The sequence below is a fragment of the Syngnathoides biaculeatus genome, chromosome 8, assembly GCF_019802595.1.
Source record: "Syngnathoides biaculeatus isolate LvHL_M chromosome 8, ASM1980259v1, whole genome shotgun sequence".
Lineage (NCBI taxonomy): Eukaryota > Metazoa > Chordata > Actinopteri > Syngnathiformes > Syngnathidae > Syngnathoides > Syngnathoides biaculeatus.
This window is the reverse complement of record NC_084647.1, coordinates 15,535,674-15,559,006: the sequence shown is the minus strand read 5'-3', so window position 1 is coordinate 15,559,006 and position 23,333 is coordinate 15,535,674. Positions and strand designations below refer to the sequence as shown.

The 23,333-nt window shown below is 41.4% G+C and overlaps 1 protein-coding gene across 1 annotated transcript in view; it reads right to left on the bottom strand.

Moving 5' to 3' along the window:
* The window catches only part of nectin3a (nectin cell adhesion molecule 3a), a 44,295-nt gene that overhangs the window by 17,371 nt on the left and 3,591 nt on the right, over positions 1 to 23,333 (bottom strand). The window contains exon 2 of the mRNA XM_061827650.1: positions 5,398 to 5,745. Coding sequence (XP_061683634.1) covers positions 5,398 to 5,745 — 348 coding nt within the window. The remainder of the gene's footprint in view (positions 1 to 5,397; positions 5,746 to 23,333) is intronic.

The following is a 23,333-nucleotide window of genomic DNA, read 5'->3' as shown; positions in this document are numbered from 1 at the left end:
AGAAACCTTATTCTATTCAACTGATTTGACTGATCCTCGATATAAATTATTATAATACTTACAAAGAGAAAAGATAAACTGTCCCAGCATAAAAGGGATACAGAGCTTCCATTCTGCTTGACCCAACAGCTGAACAGGACAAAACACACACACACAAACACAAAAATTCCCTCTGACGCCATACGTTTGACCACAACCTTAGTATCAGATTTCCTGGTTGCAACTTTTGGGAGGTAGAGCAGGTCAAAAGAACCATCAGTCAAAATCATTCATTATCCGATTTCAATAAAACATTTATCACCAGAGCCTTAACCAAAGCGAGACAACCAAAAGTACATAGATGAAAAAAAAATGGGTGGGGGGTGGTTCAATTCCGGGTCTTCTGTTCTGAATTAATTTTGCTAGATCGCTTTTTAAAAAGAGGTGTGCCTCACATTACATCCTCTCCCATAAAAGTGGTTAAGCAGTTACTCTCTCCACTGCATGAGCTTGGGCTTTTCCATGAGTCAGCAGATCTGTATGCGCAGCTGAATTCTCAGTTTTCTGACTTGGCAAAAAAAAAAAAAAAAAAAAAATAGCTTCATCGTTGGCTGCAGGAGCGAGCAGACAAATTTAAGAGAGCAGGGGAGGACGACTCATCGGGACAATAAATCCTTATCGTCGCTGCACTTGTCACGTTGGTGTGACGTACAACTAAAGTCTCCATTTTTTTACATGGTTGGGTTCCCATTAACATGTCAGCATACACACAAGAAAAGGTCAGTGTCATCTTTTGGCATCATACAGTATATGTCCGCCTCATATAAGTTTTGATTTATGAGCCACGATGTTGATGCGACTGTGCTGTGCGACTAATCTTGGATAATATGTCTGATTGAAGCCATGTGTTGCAGTCAGTGTCATTGTCTGGGTGGGTTTAACGCTCGATCGCCGATAGATGGTCTGTTCCTGTGCCAACTGGAGCACTGGAATCAGAGAGGGGATTTACCTCTTGACGCTTGCTTGTACACAACCAAAACGATGGCACGTTTGACACCCTTTGAAATCCAACATCATTAATAATTAAAATGTTGAGGATTTCATGCCAAGGCCAAAGGAAGAAAAACAAAAAAACAAATAAAAAAAGAAAAAAAGTGAAGGCATGCCACTGTAGAGAAAAAGACTATCCGGCAACATTTAGTCAATTTGACAGCTCTCTGCCCCCGAGACAACAGTGAACTTTTGTGTCCGACGTTACTCAATTACCAAGAATTCCACAGGGTGACATTGTGTTCAGGTGGTGAAATATTTCCGCGAGCTCCACCAGTAGCGGCAGTCCCCTACGCAAACATAACACTTCCTTGTTTTTGGTTTCAAGCTGGTTAAGTGCGACTCAAATGTCTCAGTTGCTTGATAATTACCAATATGAAAGTTGACTTTTTTTAACCTCATCCAATGTTGCAGTGAATGACGAAAAAAATAATCATCATAATCAATTAATCATTTCACAAAAAGAAAAAGACGTCAGCAGGTTCTAGAGCAGGGGTCACCAACGTGATGCCCGTGGGCGAATGGTAGCCCGCGAGGACCAACTAAAGTGCCTGCGAGGTATGTTCTAAAAATACCATAGGCCACAAACTGTTACTATTATTTGTGCTTTAAATTCTGAATCTGACTTGTTTACGTGAATTAAAATTTTAAAATACCTGTAATGTCATTTACTACAATAAATTAAAACAAAAATATTTTATGTACGTGTAATGAACCGAGTCTGAAATTTGCCGCAAACAGGTCACGTAGCCCTTCATACGATCGGTGCTCACGAAGTAGCTCTCAGCCTAAAAAAGGTTGCTGAGCCCTGTTCTAGAGCGTTCTCCATTTGGTCTACTACTCTGGAGTTCCCTACCTGCAAAAATTAAGAGTTTGTAAAGTCAACTAAGACTTGTGTATACACTCTGGGGTTGAACCATTCATACAAAGTATGCAATCTGTCCCTGGCTCACACAAACATCTAGATTTTGGCCTGTTTTATGGTCACTTCTCTTCCCCCTGCCCTTTTTTGCCCATATGTGGGGTGGTCTACTGTAGACCAGTGGCTGTTGCTAGCGCTCATTGTGACTAGAACACTTCTTCTTCTTCTTCTTTTCCTTTCGGCTTGTCCCGTTAGGGGTCGCCACAGCGTGTCATCTTTTGCCATCTTAGCCTATCTCCTGCATCTTCCTCTCTAACCCCAACTGCCCTCATGTCTTCCCTCACCACATCCATAAACCTTCTCTTTGGTCTTCCTCTCGCTCTTTTGCCTGGGAGCTCCATCCTCAGCATCCTTCTACCAATATACTCACTCTCTCGCCTCTGAACATGTCCAAACCATCGAAGTCTGCTCTCTCGAATCTTGTCTCCAAAACATCCAGCTTTGGCTGTCCCTCTAATGAGCTCATTTCTAATCCTATCCAACCTGGTCACTCCGAGCGAGAACCTCAACATCTTCATTTCTGCCACCTCCAGTTCAGATTCCTGTTGTTTCTTCAGTGCCACTGTCTCTAATCCATACATCATGGCCGGCCTCACCACTGTTTTGTAAACTTTGCCCTTCATCCTAGCAGACACTCTTCTGTCACATAACACACCAGACACCTTTCGCCAGCTGTTCCAACCTGCTTGGACCCGTTTCTTCACTTCCTGACCACACTCTCCATTGCTCTGTATTGTTGACCCCAAGTATTTGAAGTCGTCCACCCTCGCTATCTCTTCTCCCTGTAGCCTCACTCTTCCCCCTCCACTTTTCTCATTCACGCACATATATTCTGTTTTACTTCGGCTAATCTTCAATCCTCTCCTTTCCAGTGCATGTCTCCATCTTTCCAATTGTTCCTCTGCATGCTCCCTGCTTTCACTGCACATGACAATATCATCTGCGAACATCATGGTCCAAGGGGATTCCAGTCTAACCTCATCTGTCAGCCTATCCATTACCACTGCAAACAGGAAGGGGCTAAGAGCTGATCCCTGATGCAGTCCCACCTCCACCTTAAATTCCTCTGTCACACCTAAGGCACACCTCACCATTGTTCTGCTGCCATCATACATGTCCTGTACTATTTTAACATACTTCTCTGCCACACCAGACTTACGCATGCAGTACCACAGTTCCTCTCTTGGTACTCTGTCATAGGCTTTCTCTAGATCCACAAAGACGCAATGTAGCTCCTTCTGACCTTCTCTGTACTTTTCCACGAGCATCCTCAAGGCAAATAATGCATCTGTGGTACTCTTTCTAGGCATGAAACCATACGGTTGCTCGCAGATACTTACTTCTGTCCTGAGTCTAGCCTCCACTACTCTTTCCCATAACTTCATTGTGTGGCTCATCAACTTTATTCCTCTATAGTTCCCACAGCTCTGAACATCCCCTTTGTTCTTAAAAATGGGAACTAGAACACTTTTCCTCCATTCTTCAGGCATCTTTTCGCCCGCTAGTATTCTGTTGAATAAGTTGGTCAAAAACTCCACAGCCATCTCTCCAAATTGCTTCCATACCTCTACCGGTATGTCATCAGGACCAACTGCCTTTCCAGTTTTCATCCTTTGTAGTGCCTTTCTGACTTCCCCCTTAGTAATCATTTCCACTTCCTGGTCCTTCACTCTTGCCTCTTCAACTCTTCCTTCTCTCTCATTTTCTTCATTCATCAACTTCTCAAAGTATTCTTTCCATCTATTTAGTACACTACCGGCACCAGTCAACACATTTCCATCTCTATCCTTAATCACCCTGACCTGCTGCACATCCTTCCCATCTCTATCCCTCTGTCTGGCCAACCTGTAGAGATCCTTTTCTCCTTCTTTCGTGTCCAACCTGGTGTACATGTCTTCATATGCCTCTTGTTTAGCCTTTGCCACCTCTACCTTTGCCCTACGTCGCATCTCGATGTACTCCTTTCGCCTCTCCTCAGTCCTCTCAGTATCCCACTTCTTCTTCGCTAATCTCTTTCCTTGTATGACTCCCTTTATTTTGGGGTTCCACCACCAAGTCTCCTTCTCCCCTTTCCTACCAGATGACACACCAGTACTCTCCTGCCTGTCTCTCTGATCACCTTGGCTGTCGTCGTCCAGTCTTCCGGGAGCTTCGGTTGTCCATCGAGAGCCTGTCTCACCTCTTTCCGGAAGGCTGCACAACATTCTTCCTTTTTCAGCTTCCACCACATGGTTCTCTGCTCTACCTTTGTCTTCTTAATCTTCCTACCCACCACCAGAATCATCCTACATACTACCATCCTATGCTGTCGAGCTACACTCTCCCCTACCACTACTTTACAGTCAGTAACCTCCTTCAGATTACATCGTCTGCACAAAATATAATCTACCTGCGTGGTTCTACCTCCGCTCTTGTAGGTCACTATATGTTCCTCCCTCTTCTGGAAATAAGTGTTCACTACAGCCATCTCCATCCTTTTTGCAAAGTCCACCACCATCTGCCTTCAAAGTTCCTTTCCTGGATGCCGTACTTACCCATCACTTCTTCATCGCCCCTGTTCCTTTACCAATATGTCCATTACAATCTGCACCAATCACAACTCTCTCGCTGTCTGGGATGCTCAGAACTACTTCATCTAGTTCCTTCCAGAATTTCTCTTTCAACTCTAGGTCACATCCTACCTGTGGTGCATAGCCGCTAACCACATTATACATAACACCCTCAATTTCAAATTTTAGTCTCATCACTCGATCTGATACTCTTTTCACCTCCAAGACATTCTTAGCCAGCTCTTCCTTTAAAATAACCCCTACTCCATTTCTCTTCCCATCTACTCCGTGGTAGAATAATTTAAACCCTGCTCCCAAACTTCTAGCCTTACTACCTTTCCACCTGCTCTCTTGGATGCACAGAATATCAACCTTTCTCCTAATCATCATGTCAACCAACTCCTGTGCTTTTCCTGTCATAGTCCCAACATTCAAAGTGCCTACACTCAGTTGTAGGCTCTGTGCATTCCTCTTTTTCTTCTGACGCTGGATCCGGTTCCTCCTCTTCTTTGTCTTCGACCCACAGTAGCTGAATTTCCACCGACGCCCTGCAGGTTAGCAGTGCCGGGGGCGGGCGTTGTTAACCCGGGCCACGACCGATCCGGTATGGGATTCTTTAGATGAACGCTCATATTTGTTTGGCACAGTTTTTACGCCGGATGCCCTTCCTGACGCAACCCTCTGCATTTATCCGGGCTTGGGACCGGCCTACAGATTGCACTGGTTTGTGCCCCCATAGGGCTGCATTGTGACTAGAACACTGGAGAAACAAAAAAAAAAATGGCAACATTTAATGCAATTTCTGTACAATGCCATGGCTAATGATGGATTTTAGGCAACAACGATCATCAAAAAAGATCAGGGTGATTGTGTTGACATGGAAATCATCTCACCTACCTAATACATTAACGTACGTGGACGCTTGGGCATTACCCAGCGGGAAAGTGGACACCCTGCAGGTGTACGAGCCGATATCTGCGAGGTTCACGTCGTCCAAGGTGATGCTGACGTCTTGGGCCGAGGCGGTAACGAAGGAGACGCGGTTGGCCATCTCAGGAGGGATGGAAGTCCCGTACTCCGAGTGGAACACCGCCATGATCTCCTTGCCTGAAGGGAGCTGGCGCTCCCAGGAGCTCTGGATGAGTTTAAGGTCGGGTAACGCTTCGATCCTGCAGCTCAGCGTGATCTTCTTGCCCTGCACTGCATTCAGCTTTTCAGGGACCACCACCAGGTTACTGCTCACGTCTGCAGGGAGAAATACATCTTCAATGTTGTGTCAATGTTTTCATTATTACAAAACTAAAGCAAAAAACACTTCATTTCTGATCTTCTCGCATACATATTTGGACAGCACATACCCATCTACAACTTCACTCTTTATCAAACAGAATGCAAAACCATAATAAGAGTTAATTTAAGTTTTCTGTTCATAAAACATTTGTTGCAAGGAGAAGCCGAGCAAAAAAAAAAAAAAAAAAAAGAGCACTTAACCTTGCATAACACATGGGCTGTCAAACTTAAACACTCAAAAGAGCCATTTAGACCGGCTCCCGCAGGGGGAAAAACACAACAACGACACAGCCCACAAAAAAAGTGTGGATATACTGCAATGTTACTGGGAATGAGCAAATTAGTAGTCAGTGTCAAAAAAAAATAAAAATCCAATATCCCACTAAAAAAAACCTAACGCACATTAAATCATATTGAAGTACTTCAGGCTGCTCAGTTCAAACATTTTACAACATTTTTTTTTCTCAGCTCCATTTTAGCTCTGTTGACATGTTTACAACGCAGAGTTCGTTCTATTTGGGAACCATCAATCTGCTGTGTGTGCCTCTCGGATGTGCACGCTGACTGAAACGTATAAAAGTGGCCCACCGGCTGGTATTTTTGCTCTTTGGCACAGAGGCGAGCGGTTAGCCGCAGCAATCCTATTGACCAAGGCTGAGGCTCCCCTGTGCTCCGTTGCGCCCTCTGTAATTGCAGTGATTACACGCACACACACAAAATACACAAGCTTTCGCTCGGCCAAAATAAGGTCCAAGTGTGTGAGACTCAAACATTTTGTCTGAATGGCAACTAGATATATACTGAATTTTGTTGTAAACATGCCAACTATGCTGTAATACACGAGCTTTCCTTATTTTTTGACCCTCAACGTTGCACACACAGTGTTGTCAAAATATTTTCTGTGGGATTCTGGCACATGCCGAGAAATAAGTGGGGGATTTTTGACGTAATAACGTCCATTTATAAAACAGCCTGATAGCTTCTTTATTTAAAAGAGGTAATTTCTGAGAAGGTTGCTTTTGCTATTCTGAGATCCAGAGTCCAGCTAGCATCAGAAGATGACACAGTAAGTCTACATCATCGCTCCTTTGTCAAATGTCACATACAGATGAAGTAAAATGCATGACAGCAGTCAGAGTATAATTTTTCATAATTTTCTCTTTGGAAAAAAAAAAGGTGGGTCAAAGCAGCGCAAATAACACCCACCCAAATTTTTTTTTTTTTTTTTTTTTTTAAATAGTCAACTTTTAGTTCACATTATCGTTAGCCAATAGAGATTTTTTAGGGGTGCAGATTCTGAGTCACCTCATCCATGGAAAGACAAAAAAAGGGCATAATCTTAATCACTTGTTTCTTGTCTCTGGAGCCCCAGACATTACATAAGGGAGGAAATGTATTGATGAAGAATGTATTACTTTCTGCCAACTAACTACTACATCGTGCACACAAACTTCTACTTTGTACACACAAAATAGTTATTTTATTGATACAAAAGTCACTCACATTTGAAAAACATACTGGTGTGGCCAGTCATGCCAGCAGATATAAAGTTGTGGCTGTGTGTTCTGTTTGTAATTATGAGTGTAACCCTTTAAGAGCGGAGGGGAGCGGTGTCAAGTAAACTAGGAAGTAGAAGTAGGCTGAGCCGCAACTCGTTGTAAGAGACAGTGTGCTTCCGTGTTCCAAAAAAAAAAAAAAAGATTTCAGGCTGTGGTTCACTGTGCTGGGATCGGTTTTATGTGCGCTGAGTGTGCCACAAGTGCGCAATTGTGCAGCTTAAGAGGGAACATTGGTCAAGGCTACACAAAATAAGCGACGTCTCTCAATACCTATGTATTTCTACTCAAAACAAATTTTATGCATATGATTTTTCGTGGTCGACTGTGCAGATTTGCAAGTGCGATGGTGCGCAGGCGCACACGCGCCTGTCAAATCACAGTGACTACATACGAAGTACAGTAATCGTGCTTACGGAATAGTTATAGGGTGTGCACAAAGCAGCAGCGGCTCCATACGGGACAGGAGGGTAAACAAATCAAATACACCCTTTTTCTGAAGTTGAAGGTTGAGACGAGGTTAATAAAAAGTTGGTCCAAGTTAGTAAGCAAGCACAATAAAAGCAACCCCGGCACTAAATGTTTCTTAAGCAAAATTAAAAAAAAAAAAAAGTTTATTTTCTTTTGTTCAAAACTGACTAGCATAAGGCTAACTCGCTAGGATCTAGTGTAAGAAGCTAACATAGTACTCTATATGTTCAATTCTTGTCTAACGTAAAAAACAAATGAACTTAAATATTCAAAATCAGGCACAGAAGCCCTAAATCATTGTCCACAAATGAAAAGGTGGTCACTACAAAAATATGGAATCCTAGCAAAATGAAAAGGGAAAAAAAAAAAATCCTAGTGTATGGACAAAGAAAGATTTATTGTCACGTTACAACTCCACAACACCAATTAAATTGCTCAACTCAGCGTTTTGAAATCCAGTCTGCATTTGATTGTCACAAGAGACGACGCATTAAACTAACAACACTGATTGATACCCGCAGACGTGTTAGACATATGCCCAAATGCTACTGTACCACTTTGGCTTGGGTGTCGGCTTTCTGACCCTGTATAAGCACACCGAGAAATGAGAGCCGGAGTGAGCGCCATGTGCTGTTTGCTTTAGCGTAAGCGTCGGGGAGCATGCACATAAACACAGGGCGGGGGTGCACCGAGCGGACTCCACCCTGACCATTAGGGAGGAGGAGGAGGAGAAACAGATGGTCTCAACGTGGGATACCTACAGTCAGGAAGTGGGAGTGTGGGGGGAAAGTTGGCAGGCATGATGACTACAAACGAGCAGCATAATATAGTTACTGAAATACGGCTGGAAGGAGAAAAAAAAAAAAAATCTCCCTTTTAATCAACATGTAGTGTTTCAACATGCAAGACCTGCTACACTGCACTCCACATAAGACGAATAGAATTGTATGTTTGCAATCATGAGGCAGATCAGTGTGAAGTCCTACGTGTGACAATAGCTCCCATGTTATTCCTAAGACTTTGTACGCTACACAAAAACTATTGTATGCTTGTGACCACCAGGGAGCTCGATGTTAAATATAAGTGGGTCAATATTACCCAGATAGTCCAAAGACCGTGTACACTAGAAAACAGTGATCAACCTGTATGCTGATCATTTCATGGATGCGACCATGAGGTTGCTTTAGTTTAGGACAATAGCTGCCTGCCCCGATAGCCCAAAGACTTTGTACACTGCACTCCACATAAGTAACCAAGCATTTGTGTATTTTTGTTTTTTCCGTTAAGTTTTAGTGGGACAGAAGCTGCCATGTTCCTCGTAGAACCTCGTATCAGGCATTCTATTAATCTGCTCTTTGCAATCTCTCTTTAAACCGCGTGTGGATCATTACCAAAGATTACAATGGTGTGGAAGTGTTTTCCCTTTCCTGATTTCTTATCAGTTAACATTTAAATGGGCCCCATCACCAAACAAATTTAAATATTTGTCAAAGGCAACAAAAGTAAACGTAAAATGTAGTTTTTAAATGAAAGCTTTTATTATTAAGGGAGGAAAAAAATACATGGCGCTGTGGGAAAATGATTGGGCTCTAACGCTAATTGGCATAGTTAAGGCCACCACACGTGCAATCAAAAATCTGTGAAACTTGCAATGAGTCTTGCAATTCTGTGGAGGTATTTTGCTTCATTCATCTTTGCAGTATTTTTGCAGTTCAGACATTGGAGGGCTTTCGAGCATGAATCACCTTTTTAAGATCGTGCCACCACTTCTCAATTGCTCTGCTGCAGAACCCAAATTCATTTCATCTTGAAGAGATGTGCAGATATTCTTAGGGATTTTTTTGGTAGACAGCAGAATTTATGGAGCAATTTAAAACACATACAGATGACATTAAACTGTTAGTTAAGTGCAATGTTACTTTTAAGGCAAATGTAATGAGAGATACTTGTGGTGGTTTTGACAAACATTTAAATTTGTTTTATGAATTAAATGACTAATGTAAAAAAAAAAAAAAAAATCTAAAATCAGGAAGGGACAAACTTTTTCCCACACCACTATTTATGATGATAACATGCATTATTGTTATCATGAGGGACCTCAGAATTAAGTATGTGGGACAATATCTGCCCGTAAGTCTGTAGAGCTTTTATGCTGCACTCAGCATAACACTAGACTCATATGTTTGTGTTAAAGATGTGGCTAAGCGCTTAGTTGAAGAAGAAGAGCAGCTATTGTGTTGTCAAAAGACCTTGTAGACAGCATTCTGTGCATATGCTCTACGCAACCTCTCCCCAAGCAGTAAGCGGCCCATTACCAAAGGTTATCTTCAAAGGCTCTGTTTTAAGTAATTGTAAAAAAAAAAAAAAAAAAATAGTTTTATGATGATCACAAACCAACTGGATGTTTCGTCAAAGTGTGATCAGAAGGAGCAGAACTGCCTTGTTAGTCGGAAGATCTTGTCTCCCGCATTCCGTGTACAAGTGCACTTGTCTGCAAACTCTCAGCGCTTTTGCCATTTTTCCTCCCTCCGCGAGCTGCCCAGGGAAACAATGAACTCATGGGAAGGCTACGTTCGCTTTGAAGAAATGCTTCAATATTTGTTTCTTTCCCCTCATGACATCACTAATTGTGACAAGCTGCTGCGAAGAGTAAATCAAAACCTTCCTCCTGGCGGTCTGGAAAAGCAGCTCAAACATTCCGTGTCCGCCGCCGCATGACGAGCCAAATTCAACGCCCACCCGTGGCCGGTGCGCACCTCCCCGAAGGAGCCTGTCTGTCATCTGGATGGAGAGCCACGCCACGCCATGTTGGCCTGTGTGCGTAGGATGAAATAGAGCACTGTCCCTGTTGGTGTAATCAAATATCGCATAGACAATGATGAGGGATTGATTTAAAAACCTCACCGATCAAGAATGTAGAAACTGCAGAAGGAAAAGTAGTTTTAGGAACAGTAGAAATGTGAAAACAACCTCTTAAATCACCCTGGGCCATTAGAATTGATCTATCAATCATGGGTAGGACATTTTGATTTTATCTTTTCATAATAATAATCAAGGCATGGGCCAATAATTTTGTCTATCAATTTGAAGTGTTGCTGTAGGACAATTTACCCTCAGATGCTCACAACCTGCCAAATCCATCTCCAGCTCCTGACGTCAAAGGCTACCATCCAAAACACCATTAATACAATACATAAAGTAAAGACAATTTTAATGACATTCTCTTTGATGAATGTTGTGTTTTTATACAGTATATTTGTCTTTTTACTAAATGTAGAACAAAAAAAAAACGGTTGGAGTTTCTGGGGGGCTGGAACCAGATACATGATATTTAAATTCATTACAAAGGGGAAAATGTATTTGGTACACAATGGTACCTTGACTTATGAGCTTAATTTGTTCTTTGACCAAGTACGCAACTGTCTAGCTTATCTATATCAAAACAATCTAACAATTTTTCCACTGAACTGCACTTAAATTTCATTGATTCGTTCCAGCTGCCTTTAAAAATGTTTTTTTTAGTAAAGAAAAACAATACTGTAGTGTAAAATATAGAAACAATAAGTGAATGTAAATAAAGTAGTTTTATCAAATGGAATTATGCCAAAAGTGACACACAGACACACATACAGAGATACAAACAACTTTTGTGTGTTGTGTGCCTTAAAGGGGGGCATGTGTTAATGACCATTTAAAACTCGCTAACAAGTCAAATTGATTGAAATTTTTAAAAAAATAAATCACTTATGGGATAAAAAGAGCCCTACTGTCAAGCCGGCAAAAAATCTCATGCCAGGGTAGTAAACAAGCAAAACAGTGTGAACACTCGGGTTACTTTGGGAGAAGCATATAACAGTGGCTTGTGTCCAAAGTCATCAGCAATCCTCCAGGGAGGCTTGTTGCCGGCTAGCCAGGCTAGCCCAGCCCCAGACCAACCCTAGCCACAGCCTCCCTTGCTTTTTTCCCCTTCCACCGCTCATTTCCAAGGGGGAGGGAGTAGCAGCTCAGACATAATGATGGTCAGTGTTTCATTACGGTTTAAGGGGCGTGCGCGTAGGCTAATAATGTAAGGGCACTATTAAAGCTCCATTACGCTCAATTAAGAGTATTCCTGGGCTTCTGCGATTCTGATCGAGGACACGCACACTAAAAACAGCCGAGCATTAAAATGCTTCCAATGAGGGCCTGGTCATTATTTCAACATGCCGAACTTGAGCAAAAATTTCTCTCCTTGCCACGTTCTCCGATGGCCTTCTTCGTTCTTGCACATTTTTTCACTAACATATAAGGATAATATTGCTAAAACTTTAGAATGAGACGCCTGGTACAGTGGGGAGCACAACCTTAGAAGTGGGTAGCAGCCGTGAGCAAGGCTAACATTAGCATTGAGCTACGAGCTAGCTAGTTTGTCGAAGAAACTGACTAGCTGGTGGAAGTTGTTATATCGCTCCGCTTTGATGGGTACTGTGTAAAAAGGCTGAACGATCCTAGATCCTCTTGACACAATCTCTATAAAAGACTTTTTTTTCCCCCTCTCACTCTTAAACAGTGACAACTTGAAATGATTGTCATCTTTTTGTGACATACTGTGGTCTGTGTGTATATCCATCCTAAAAAATACCGCAAAACCCCCACAATAAACAATAAGGCGGGATATAAGGAATGTTGGTGGTTCCTCGGTACACAAGCCTTTTCCGGTTCCTGCACTGTAAGAGATGACTGCTGGGAAGGTTGTAGATGACTTCTGCTGGACAATACCCATATCATCTTATGATGTGGACATCTTTAATCAGGTGTCTGGAAGGCCGGCGGGGGTCCACTTTGCAAAGAGAAAGGGCTTTTTGAAAAGCACAGCGACAAGTGAAAGAGCCCCGGCTGCCTTCCTTTTTAAAGCCCTGTCACCCTCTATTTGTCTGCCTCGAAAGGGCACAATGCAAGGAAGGAAGGGGGTAGATTACACTAATGTTCTTGTCACCCTGCACAAATATTCTTTATGATAAAGACACACTAGACAGGAGGCAATTTGCGACTCGGGTCTTTTCCGAAGGTTCTGGTGTGGCAAAAGGTCTGTGCTACTGTGTTAAGCGTATAGGCATTGTGTGTTTGTGTTTTCCACCTCTTTACACAATGACAATAGGTGCACAAAGGGCTCTGTGAGGCCTATTGACCGCACTTTGCCAGGCCAGAGGAATTTGAAGCTCCCTTGGGGGGGATTCGCTTCTTGAGTTTGCTTTCTCTCAATCCCTGTTTAACAACTTTGAGACTGATCTTGTGGGGCCATTGAGTCTTTAAGGGTGTACTCACACAAGGACAAATCTGGTACTTTAGGCTAGTGTGAGTGCTCTGATGCAAAGCAGAGATCAGTAAGCATGAGCCCTCTGGCACACTAGAAAGACGATTGGTCATACAACTACGGTAAAATCATAATTCCTTCGGCTTGTCCCGTGAGGGATCGCCACAGAGTGTCCTCTTTTTCCATCTAAGCCTATCTCATGCATTTCCCTCTCTAACACCTACAGTCCTCATGTCCTCCCTCACAACATCCATCAACTTTTTCTTTGGTCTTCCTCTCACTCTTTTGCTTGGCAGCTCCATCCTCAGCACCCTTCTACCAATATACTCATTCTCTCGCCTCTGGACATGTCCAAACCATCGAAGTTGTCTCTCTCTATCCTTCTCTCCAAAACATCCAACTTTGGGTGTCCCTCTAATGAGCTCATTTCTAATCCTATCCATCCTGCTCCCTCCTAGAGAGAACCTCAACATCTTCATTTCCACAGTACTGAACATCACCTTTGTTCTTAAAAATGGGAACTAGCACACTTTTCCTCCATTCTTCTGGCATCTTCTCTCTTGCTAGTCTTCTATTGAATAAGTTGGTCAAAAACTCCACAGCCACCTCTCCAAATTGCTTTCATCCTTCCACTGATATGTCATCAGGGCCAAGTGTCTTTCCATTTTTCATCCTGTTCAGTGCATTTCTGTGGTTTCTTGTTATTATTATTTAATGTTTATTGAGAATCAAGAGTCAATCAGTCAAACAGAACAAAGTTTCCAGATGCGAGAGAGAAACGAAGACAAGAGAAAACACTATTTGTAAACAGGATGAGAAAAGTAAATCATTACAATTCTACAAAAATGAAACAAATATGATCGTGCAATGGGGCTGTAGTACTACCCCCTGTGAGGGAAGGATAGTACAAGATAGAACAAGGACAGGAGAAGAAGCAAACAGGGCAAGGGTGGTGAACCCGGCTGTACAACAGAAGTGTGCTGGGATTGATTAAATGATTTATGAAAGCCTATAGGATGAGAGTATAAGTGAGCGCTTCCTTCCCAGTCAGGAATGATAATGAGCACCCTGCACAATGGAAAAAAGGGAATGATGAGATTAGAAATCACCCACAGAGTCCACAGCTCACTTGGTTACAAGCAATGTAGAAGACTGAAACAATGATAACTGCTACCTTGCAAAATAAAAATAAACAATGACAACAAATAATCCACCGAGTCAAAAACTCAACTACATGCTCGGGCAAACTAGATAAATCATAGTCAAAAGGATTACAGTTAATATGATGCTTCGATTAATGATGTGATATATGGTATTCATATATAAATATATAATCTAAAAAGGATAGTTCAGAATTAAGATTTTGTGTGATTAACTGTCGATTATTCTAGTAGTAGGAGGCAAAATGAAATTCCTTCCAGTATCCCAAAGAGTCACTCTCAAAGAGTACGCTGAAGAAGTACATTACTGTACAGTCAGCTGTAGTAATTTGAGTCCAGAACTTTCAGACAGAGTTGCTCCAACCCCATTTGAATATAATCATAAACCATTAAATAAATGTTCAATTTCTCTGAAGTCAATCATGTAATGATATAATTTCTACATACAAGCTAACGCTTAACCCCAAGCATGATCTTTTCAATTCCATCCCTTATACAGCTTTCCCTGATGAATAAAAGTGTAATTCTTATTGCAGTTCTTTTTTTACTATGTCACACATCCTTCCAAGTGGCAATCTTTCCAATAGAACAACTCGTAAGCAAACGCTTCCAAGTCATTTGACCAAGGCAGTGATGGGAAATGGCTTGAGTGGTAATTTTAGCCCTCTTCTCTACTGCTGTGGTTTAAATGTAAGTGAGCTAAATTGCTGGGAAGTGAGAGGGAACATCGGCCATAGCCTACAGTACACTTCAACAAGGAAGTTGATTCAAAATACATGAAGTGGAAATTCAGACATAGCAAAGATGATAATGGGGGGAGTGGCTAATTCCGTGACATTTTTTGCTCCTCGTATTAATGGCACAAATTTATTTTGATGCTAAAACGCCCCCACCCTTTGTTTACCAACATAATAAAAAGGTCTAGTAAATGAGCTTAACTTTAAACTGTGCTTTGAATGCTACTGCTTTGATCTTTGGGGTATGAGCAATAAGACTTTCATGAGTAAAACAACGTTTTTCTCCCTTCAAGACAAACTGCAGGGAATTACACTTGTTTTCCTTTCAAATCATTCCCATGATGGTCCTTTTATAGATATGACCACCAAGAACATGCACTTTTATTAAGTGATAATCATATATAACGTCACATTTTTTTTTCTTTGGGAAGGGAGGGTGCAGTGCAATAATAAGTACTTTTGAAAAAAAGTGCAATGCTGTCAGTTTGGATGTTGAGAAAGTTGAATGTTTTTTTACTAGTGCATAAAGTCCTTTACTTTCTTTTGTTTTCCCCTTAAAAATTTATTTAAGGTCCAGTGAAAAGCGGAAATGAACAATCAATGTCTCAGGGAGGAAGGGAAGCCGCCCTGCAAAAACCATATATTGCAAGTTTGGTTAAAGTGCGGCACAGAACCAGCATTATTCTGCCTGGTCAGAGGGAGTTCACTTGTTTTTTTATTTGTTATTTTTCTGCACCGCTCAACTGTCACACAGTTTTTGCAAAAAAGAAAAGATGAATGACACAATTTCAGCAGCCGTTTTGGAAACATGGTGGAAAGAAAAGTCTCAGGTTGAAAGTACTATTTCTAAGTTTACAGCACAGAAACAATTCACATTGGAAATGACGGGAAAAAGGTCTGACGTCTGTTGCAGGGCTCAAACTAGTTTGAACTGTACAGGCAATACTTCAACCCTTTTAGATTGTTCATTTGCCGTGGGTATGTAAGACCTGATTTGCTAAGCTGCAAATACATTGTGTACCCTGTTAGCAAAAGGAGTAAAGGTTTTTGCACTTTCGGTAGTACTGATGGTTATTACCATGGACATTTTGCAATAGCATTGCAAAAGGAGCTTTGAAGTGATGAAAGTGGAAGTGTTCATGGATACCAAAAACAAACATTACTGACTTTCTGAAAAGAAAGTCATCGCTCTGATAAATTCGAGAACAAATTTAAGTTCGAAACTGCACGTTTTGTTTCATTCAACTTGCTACAATTGTTTGGCAATTGGATGATGTATGTGCCCACCTTGCATAACATTGCATTTGAGCTCCAGACGGCACAACTGAAAAACTGTACTGGGAGAGGCCAACACCAATTGTAATTAGCAAGGAAATGCGCAATAGAATTTTTTAAAATTTATTTTATCAGTATTACAATTTTTTTTTTTTTTTTTTTTTTTTTTTTAAACACAGGTGTTGTTTCGGCTCACTCTTGGGACTGGTCAGCCTTTTTTTGCTTTGATTACTCAGTCCAAAACGGCATTGCTCACTTAAGAATGTCTGCCTTTGGAAATTTCAACCCTCCATTGTGATGATTTTCGTTTCTGGGATTTCCAAAATGTTACATTAGTGGATCTCTTTTTCCCAACGTCTCTCGTTAATGTTTTCCTGTGCCATTGAGTTACGGTATTTAAAAACCCAACATGTTTGCTTGGTTTGTCGTCTTTTGAGTACTTCAGCAAGTAAGAGCTAGCCAGTTAGCTAACGTCAGTACTACTAAATCAGGCTACCAATCTCAGGATAAAAGAAAAAAAAAAAGCAAGTTTCTGCCCATTATCTGAGCAACAGAAAATTGAGACTAAATGATCGGATAACTGTCTGTATTTCTACAATGTCTTTTTTAATTTTTAAATTAACTTACCTGTTTGATATGTAAATTACGTCTCGCATCATAATCATCAGTCAAGCATTTACTATTTTACATCAATAAATATAGCTCTGCTTTGGTCAAATAACACCTAAGGGTTAGTTTAGTAGAGTTGCCATTGGAGAGAATGCCACCCGGTGAACATTGGAAAGGTCCACAAAAAGTGTTGCTTACAACATTCCAGACGCTGACGTAGTCACGGATAATAATATATATATTATATGATTCCAAGATGGGCTGTGTGAAAGCAAAGACAGCAATATCATTCATTGTTGTGTCGTCTATAAGACAAGAGTAGGCTCCAATTGACATTTTTGTGGGATGGCCGTATAAAACAAATGGCTTCCAGGTACTTCCTCGCTGAACTTCCTCCTGTGAATAAGCCTTTTTTGCTTGTTGTTGTTTTTTTGTTTTTTTAAACGAGTTTAGGGCAGAAAACCCAGCCCCACTGAAAACGACGCCCTGATGCTCTGATCGTTGTGGCGGTTTCGTTTTAAATTAAAGAGCGGCGGGCACGCAAGACCCAAGGACGTGCCGAGTCAGCAGCAGGAGACCGGGGGGGGGGTGTGTTATGGGAAACAGGTGTGGCCACCATTCGGTCCTTTCAGCTGTCAGGTGGTTGTGCCGTTTGGCTCACACACACCCCCGCTACCACCCAAGCGGGATTAACAGCCATTAGTCAAGTACTGACAAATGCTGACCGTATGAAGTAAGATTGTAGTGTAGTGTCTCATTTTTACTGCATGTTTGTCTGTCCCAACCAATACAGCCACTTGGCGGTTGCATTTGTCTAACAGGAAAAAAAAAAAGCGGCCGTGCACTCTCCAGGAATGACAGCTTCCAAAACCATAAGAAGCAGGAAATGTTCACTGGTGTGCATTATTTACGACGGGCCAAAACATACAACAGAACGCGCTTCCGACCATTCTGTCAGGAAAGCGCGACAAATAAACTTCTTCCTGTGATATAAGAAGTACAATACAGCCAGATTAGTCATGCTGCCGTTTTAATGGCGTAAATTCTCTTTGCCGTAGCCACCTAAGGGCCGGCCATGCCAAAGCGGGGGGAAAAATATAGTCCCCCTAGCTTGGATTTCTCTGGTTGTGTTTGTTCAGCAGTCTCGCTCCTTCAAACAGATGTAGTGTGGTAATGGTCTGGAGAAGAATGCACTCAAATAGATCCACGCTGCTTTTGGAATAGTCATTTATTCCCCCCGTGCCACTTGACTCGCGGTGCACTCATGACCCGCCGCCGTACTTCAGTTTCTGTTGCCTCATTCACACAGAATGCCGACGAAATAGCTGCGTTCTAGCCAAGAATAAAGATTCGGAACTTGGCTTACATTGTAGGATCATTGATAGGCCAAACTTTGTTGGTAGCTGTAGGCATGGGTTGGTATCACTTGACTGTAGTATAACCTAAAGCAAAAATATTGAGGTTTCATGGGATTACAATTACAGCTCACTTTGCTTACCCATTTCAATTTCAAGCAACACGTGGTATACTATAAGAGTAAAATTACTTTTTCTCTGCTCAGCTCTTCTGTTTTATCATCATAAAAATATTTGCTGGTCTGAGTGCAAGTTAGCATTGTAATCTGTCTCTTTGGTTGCGTCTACAATATTTTTTTCCCCACCAATTGTAGACATGCTAAGGCATGCAGTTGATGATTTTGAAGACTCTGTTATGTTAATACATCAACTCAAACTTGTATTTGTTGTACAGTGATGGGTGGCGCACTCATAATAGGTGATATATTGTATCAGATGCAGTGCCTCTGGCAGCCAGTCCCTGATCACATTACGCATTTCAAGCCGCAGTTCCCCCCAAAAAAATCCCAAAGAGGACTTTTTTTGACAAGTAGAAAAGTCATCAATCCGCAATGGGTAAAAAAAAGTGTGACAACTTTAGCATCTGGTGTGAAATATTGTTTGCTTTTAAAGAAAACAGAGCCGGAGAGGTGAGTTTTGAGTTTACACCAGCTGTCCAGCTACTGCAGCATTCCCTTCTGCGCAAGAATTTCCAAAATGTTGATACTACTTCCGAAGACAGCTATTACAGGGTCTTTATAAGACAAACTTCATTTCAATTTTCCCAAGATTTGGCATGACGCTTTTACATGAAACGCAGTAATGCCGAATAGCGGTCATCTTCTCGTGATCACATGATTACACGCATGTTGTCATACGATTGGATAAAATCATTTCTTGCTATACATGAGGGGAGGAGTGTCTCAGGTGTTAAATTTCGACTATTGGTCCCTTTGATTGAGTTTCTACAGACCAGCGAGGGGGGCCAAATGTACAAATTGATTTGGGCGGCGGGAGAGTCGAGTGCTCAATGTTAAATTTCACATGCTTGTCCTGGTATTGCAGAATTTCCTTACACGCAGGTGTCACCAAGCCTCAAATACAACAACCATAGTTTGGAATTTGCAGGGTTGACTTTGTCTTCACCATTCATTTTGATTTTTGAAGCAAACCATTAAAGCCTAACTCAACTTTGTCGTCTTCATCCCCTCATCCATTTATTCAGAGCAGTGATTTTTTGTGGCAACGCGTTTAAGCAGCAGTTGAATTTGTTCTCCGATTCGTTTAATCCTGAAAAGCCATTGAAAAATGGTGGCACGAGCATTTTTCTGCATGGAGTTTTTGGGGGCAGCAGTCGTTTGCAACCATCTCTTGACCGCTGCTCTGATTTTGTTTGTGCGGATGAGTGCCACAGAAAAATGCAGGACTTAACAGGCGGTGTCAGTCTCGCGAGGACTTTGACCTGCTTTCTGTGCCAACCTCTTTAGGCAGCATTTGACTTTGTCCCACGTCCCTCGTTCAGTTTACGCAAAACAGTGGAACTAATGTTAGCTTTGACAGGCAATGACAAAAAAAACTTTGTTTTGATTTTTGCAGCAGCCTGTTGAGATAGCATCGACTTTGTTACCCGCAATTCCGTTTCTACAACAATGACGCTAAAATGATTGGCTTTTACAAGCCGTGTACATAGAGATTGCGTTTTCGGTTACAATTTAAAATGTAGCAACCCGTTTAGGCAGCAAGGTTACACCGCGGCCAATTAGTTGTTTATATATGGTACAATTGCAGACTAAGGTTATTGTTTTTAATTTTACACAGTCATCAAAATGAATGAAAAGTTTCCCCATCCATTTAGTCAACAACAAGATGGAAAATACCGGCCGAAGGTTAGACGAGGTGATATTTCAAGTTCACGGTCAGAATACAGTTAAACTGTAAGACTTCGTGCGTGTCTGGTCAGCCATGTGCGTTCCAGAATACACACGCACACACACACACATGGTTGCCAGGCCTTTTTATTTAATGACAGGAGGGCCAATGAGAGTTGTGACATCATCTATCATTAGCCTCCTTTCACGTAAGGAATGAATTTGACCCGTCGAGTCAGGACCTCTGCTTAACGTCTCCGAAGAAGTCCTCTTTTCGACGAGCAAAGTTGACTTGTAAATCACAGGCGTTATTGACTATTTATCGAGCTGCATCCAGACAAAGATAAACTGAAAAAGTACATGTTCTAATTTTCAGTTCCCCCAAAGGACCACATAGGAGCACTTTTGCCTCAGGAGCCTTTCACGCACGCATCTGTGAGGCAAAAAAAACTAAAATAAAAAAGGGGGTGGGGGGAGCGACGACGGGTGGAGTCGACAGAAGCCGGTGACCGCAGGCCGCTAGCGCCGCACGCTCGCTAGCGGCTCCCACAATAAAGCGCAACGCTCATCTGCCGATGGCGTCGCCTCTCCAACGAAAACACTGCGTGCGTTTCAACAGTGACGATCAGTTTCCAGTCTTCACAGCTGAAGGTCAGCACGCACACAAGATGGAACAGCTGAGGCCAGATGCCAAATCTTACCACAAATAACGCCACGTCGTCATGACGTCAATGTAGGCCTTCAGGTGGGATCGGATGGATCCAACGTTTATCATTAAACGACTAAGCTGGAGGATTCATTTCGAAGCAAACGGGTTTGCTGCCTAAACGGGCTGCCACACAAACTGAAAATACTTCGTAAAACACAAATCGTTGCTGCCGGGTGAAATTGAGGTTCTCACGCTGTTTTAAGACCAACAGTATCAATTTGTGAAACAATCTTGACCACATTTGGTCAAAGGTTTCCCGCCCAAGAGCAACAGTATATTACAATTATTTTTTTACCCCTTATGAATACTAAATTAGGAAAATCACATTATGGCTCAAATATTAAATGAAAAACATTTGGAAAATATACACATTTTACTTCATATTTTTGACGTAATATTTTTGTTGTGTCCAATATTTTTGTAATTTTAATCCAATTGATTTTTTTTCCAGAAAGTATTTTCCCCTCATAATATTTTGTCTAATATTTCTTGAATCGTATTCACCGAATGCATGTGATATCATCTGTGTCTGTTTTAATCAAATCTTTTTGGAATACAGGGCAATAATTTTTGCTTAATATTTTGTCATCTAATATTGCATTTTTTTTTTCTGTTGTATATTTCACGTATTTTTTTTTTTTTTTACACCCAAGATTTTTCTTCTTTTTTTACTTTTTTTTGTATTTGTCAGCTACTATTGGAGCAATATTTACATCTAGTGTTTTAGCATTTTTCACCGTCATTTTTCATGAAATACTATTAAATATTTTTGCGCCCAATTTTCATGTATCCGGCGTAAAAATTGTGCCAAACATATACGTGCGTTCATCTGAGATGACACGCTGTGGCGACCCCTAAAAGGGACAAGACGAAAGAAACTTACTTTTTTCATGTATTTTTGTGTCTGTCTTCTTCGACTACATTTGTATTTTACACCTCATAATTTCATATAGTTGTGTTGAATTGTCTAAAATTTTAAGATTTTTTTTAACAACCGTAGTCACATTTTGAACAAGATTACATTGGCTCATTAGACTGTGCAAATCTTTTAATAATTCAACTGTTTGCTTTTGTTCAAATGCCCAAAGGTTTTGTCCATTTCCTGCGATGACTTGAATTTTTCCTCATCTGATACATATTTGAGGCTGCGCAGTTCAACAAGCAAAAGTGCATGTTTAATTTATTCTTAGAGAGATAAATACTTTAGAATAGTTTTCATGGCGCTGCTGTGACCACCACGCTGTATGTCATTTACACATTTAATGTCACGCTGCAATTTAGCATTCCCAGCAACAAAGTGTGGAATATCTTGATTACATGTGTTCCCCCCCCCCCCCCCCCCCCACAAACTTTGTTTCAGGGACCTTTTAATAACGCGTCTTTCACGCTGATTCAACATATTTCTACAATTGGGCTGAGTGATAGCTTTGGCTTTTGTCTGCATTGTCTCGACTCTTGCCACAAATGTCGTCGAGTACTTTTTTCCCCCCGTCCAGCCTTTAACCATAAAAAGCTGCGTCATAAATCAACACAATTAGTCAACTTTGGCGATTGGCTTCCAAGTCAACGCAAGTCATTTTCAAGACGTCCCGTCGGGGGATCGATCGGCGCGAGGCGGAGCTAAATGCTGTGAGGTCGCTTTAATTGAAGACCTCACTTTGGTGGTTTTGGGCTCCCCCCACGGGCGTCGTGATTCGCATCGAAATAAATAAAATGTGGCAGTAATGGAACCGCCCAAATTACAGGCTCAAGATAGAAATAGATTTCAGAAAGAGGCGAGCACAGCAACAGTACTAATTGATTCATATGTCCATTCTTGGTAACAAGAACAGTAATAAGATGCAGTAACAGCTCAGAGATTTTACAAAAAAAAAAAAAATATTGGGAAATGTTACCATTAAATACTGGAAATGTACAAACATTTGAAAATAAAGTAAGTATATCTGGGAACAAATGCAAAGCATATTACAAACAAGCATAATGGCAAATAGAAATTACATAAAAGTACAAATGTTACAGAAAAGATATTTTCTGAAAAAAATAGTTTAAAATTTGAGAAATTTAGGGAAATACTGCTAAAACAAATACACAAATGTGTTTCGGGAAGTTTGACAGAAAAGGGGAAAAAGCCAAAAACACAAGCAAGATTAAAAATGCAGATTATTATTATTAGATGATTCCTACAGAAATATTTGAAGAAAAAGTACCAAAATACAGTGGTACCTCTACTTACGAACATCTTTAGAAGCAAAAATTCAGGTTACAAAATGCTTCCTCGGAAAAATATTGTCTCTACTTATGAAGGAAAATTCAGGTTATGAAAGGCAAGAATAGGTGCTGGATTCACAGCCCCCAAATTCAACCAAACATAAACGTCCTGTATCTTGGTTTGAAAGTGGTGTGATAGAGCTGCCTTCGCATTGGCTATTGCACAGCATCCCCCTGGCATCCCATTGGCTAGGAGGGACGTCAGTCTTTACCCGTGATGCCTTCCGTTTCCCTTGGACACTCGAGTGGGACCGAACCACACG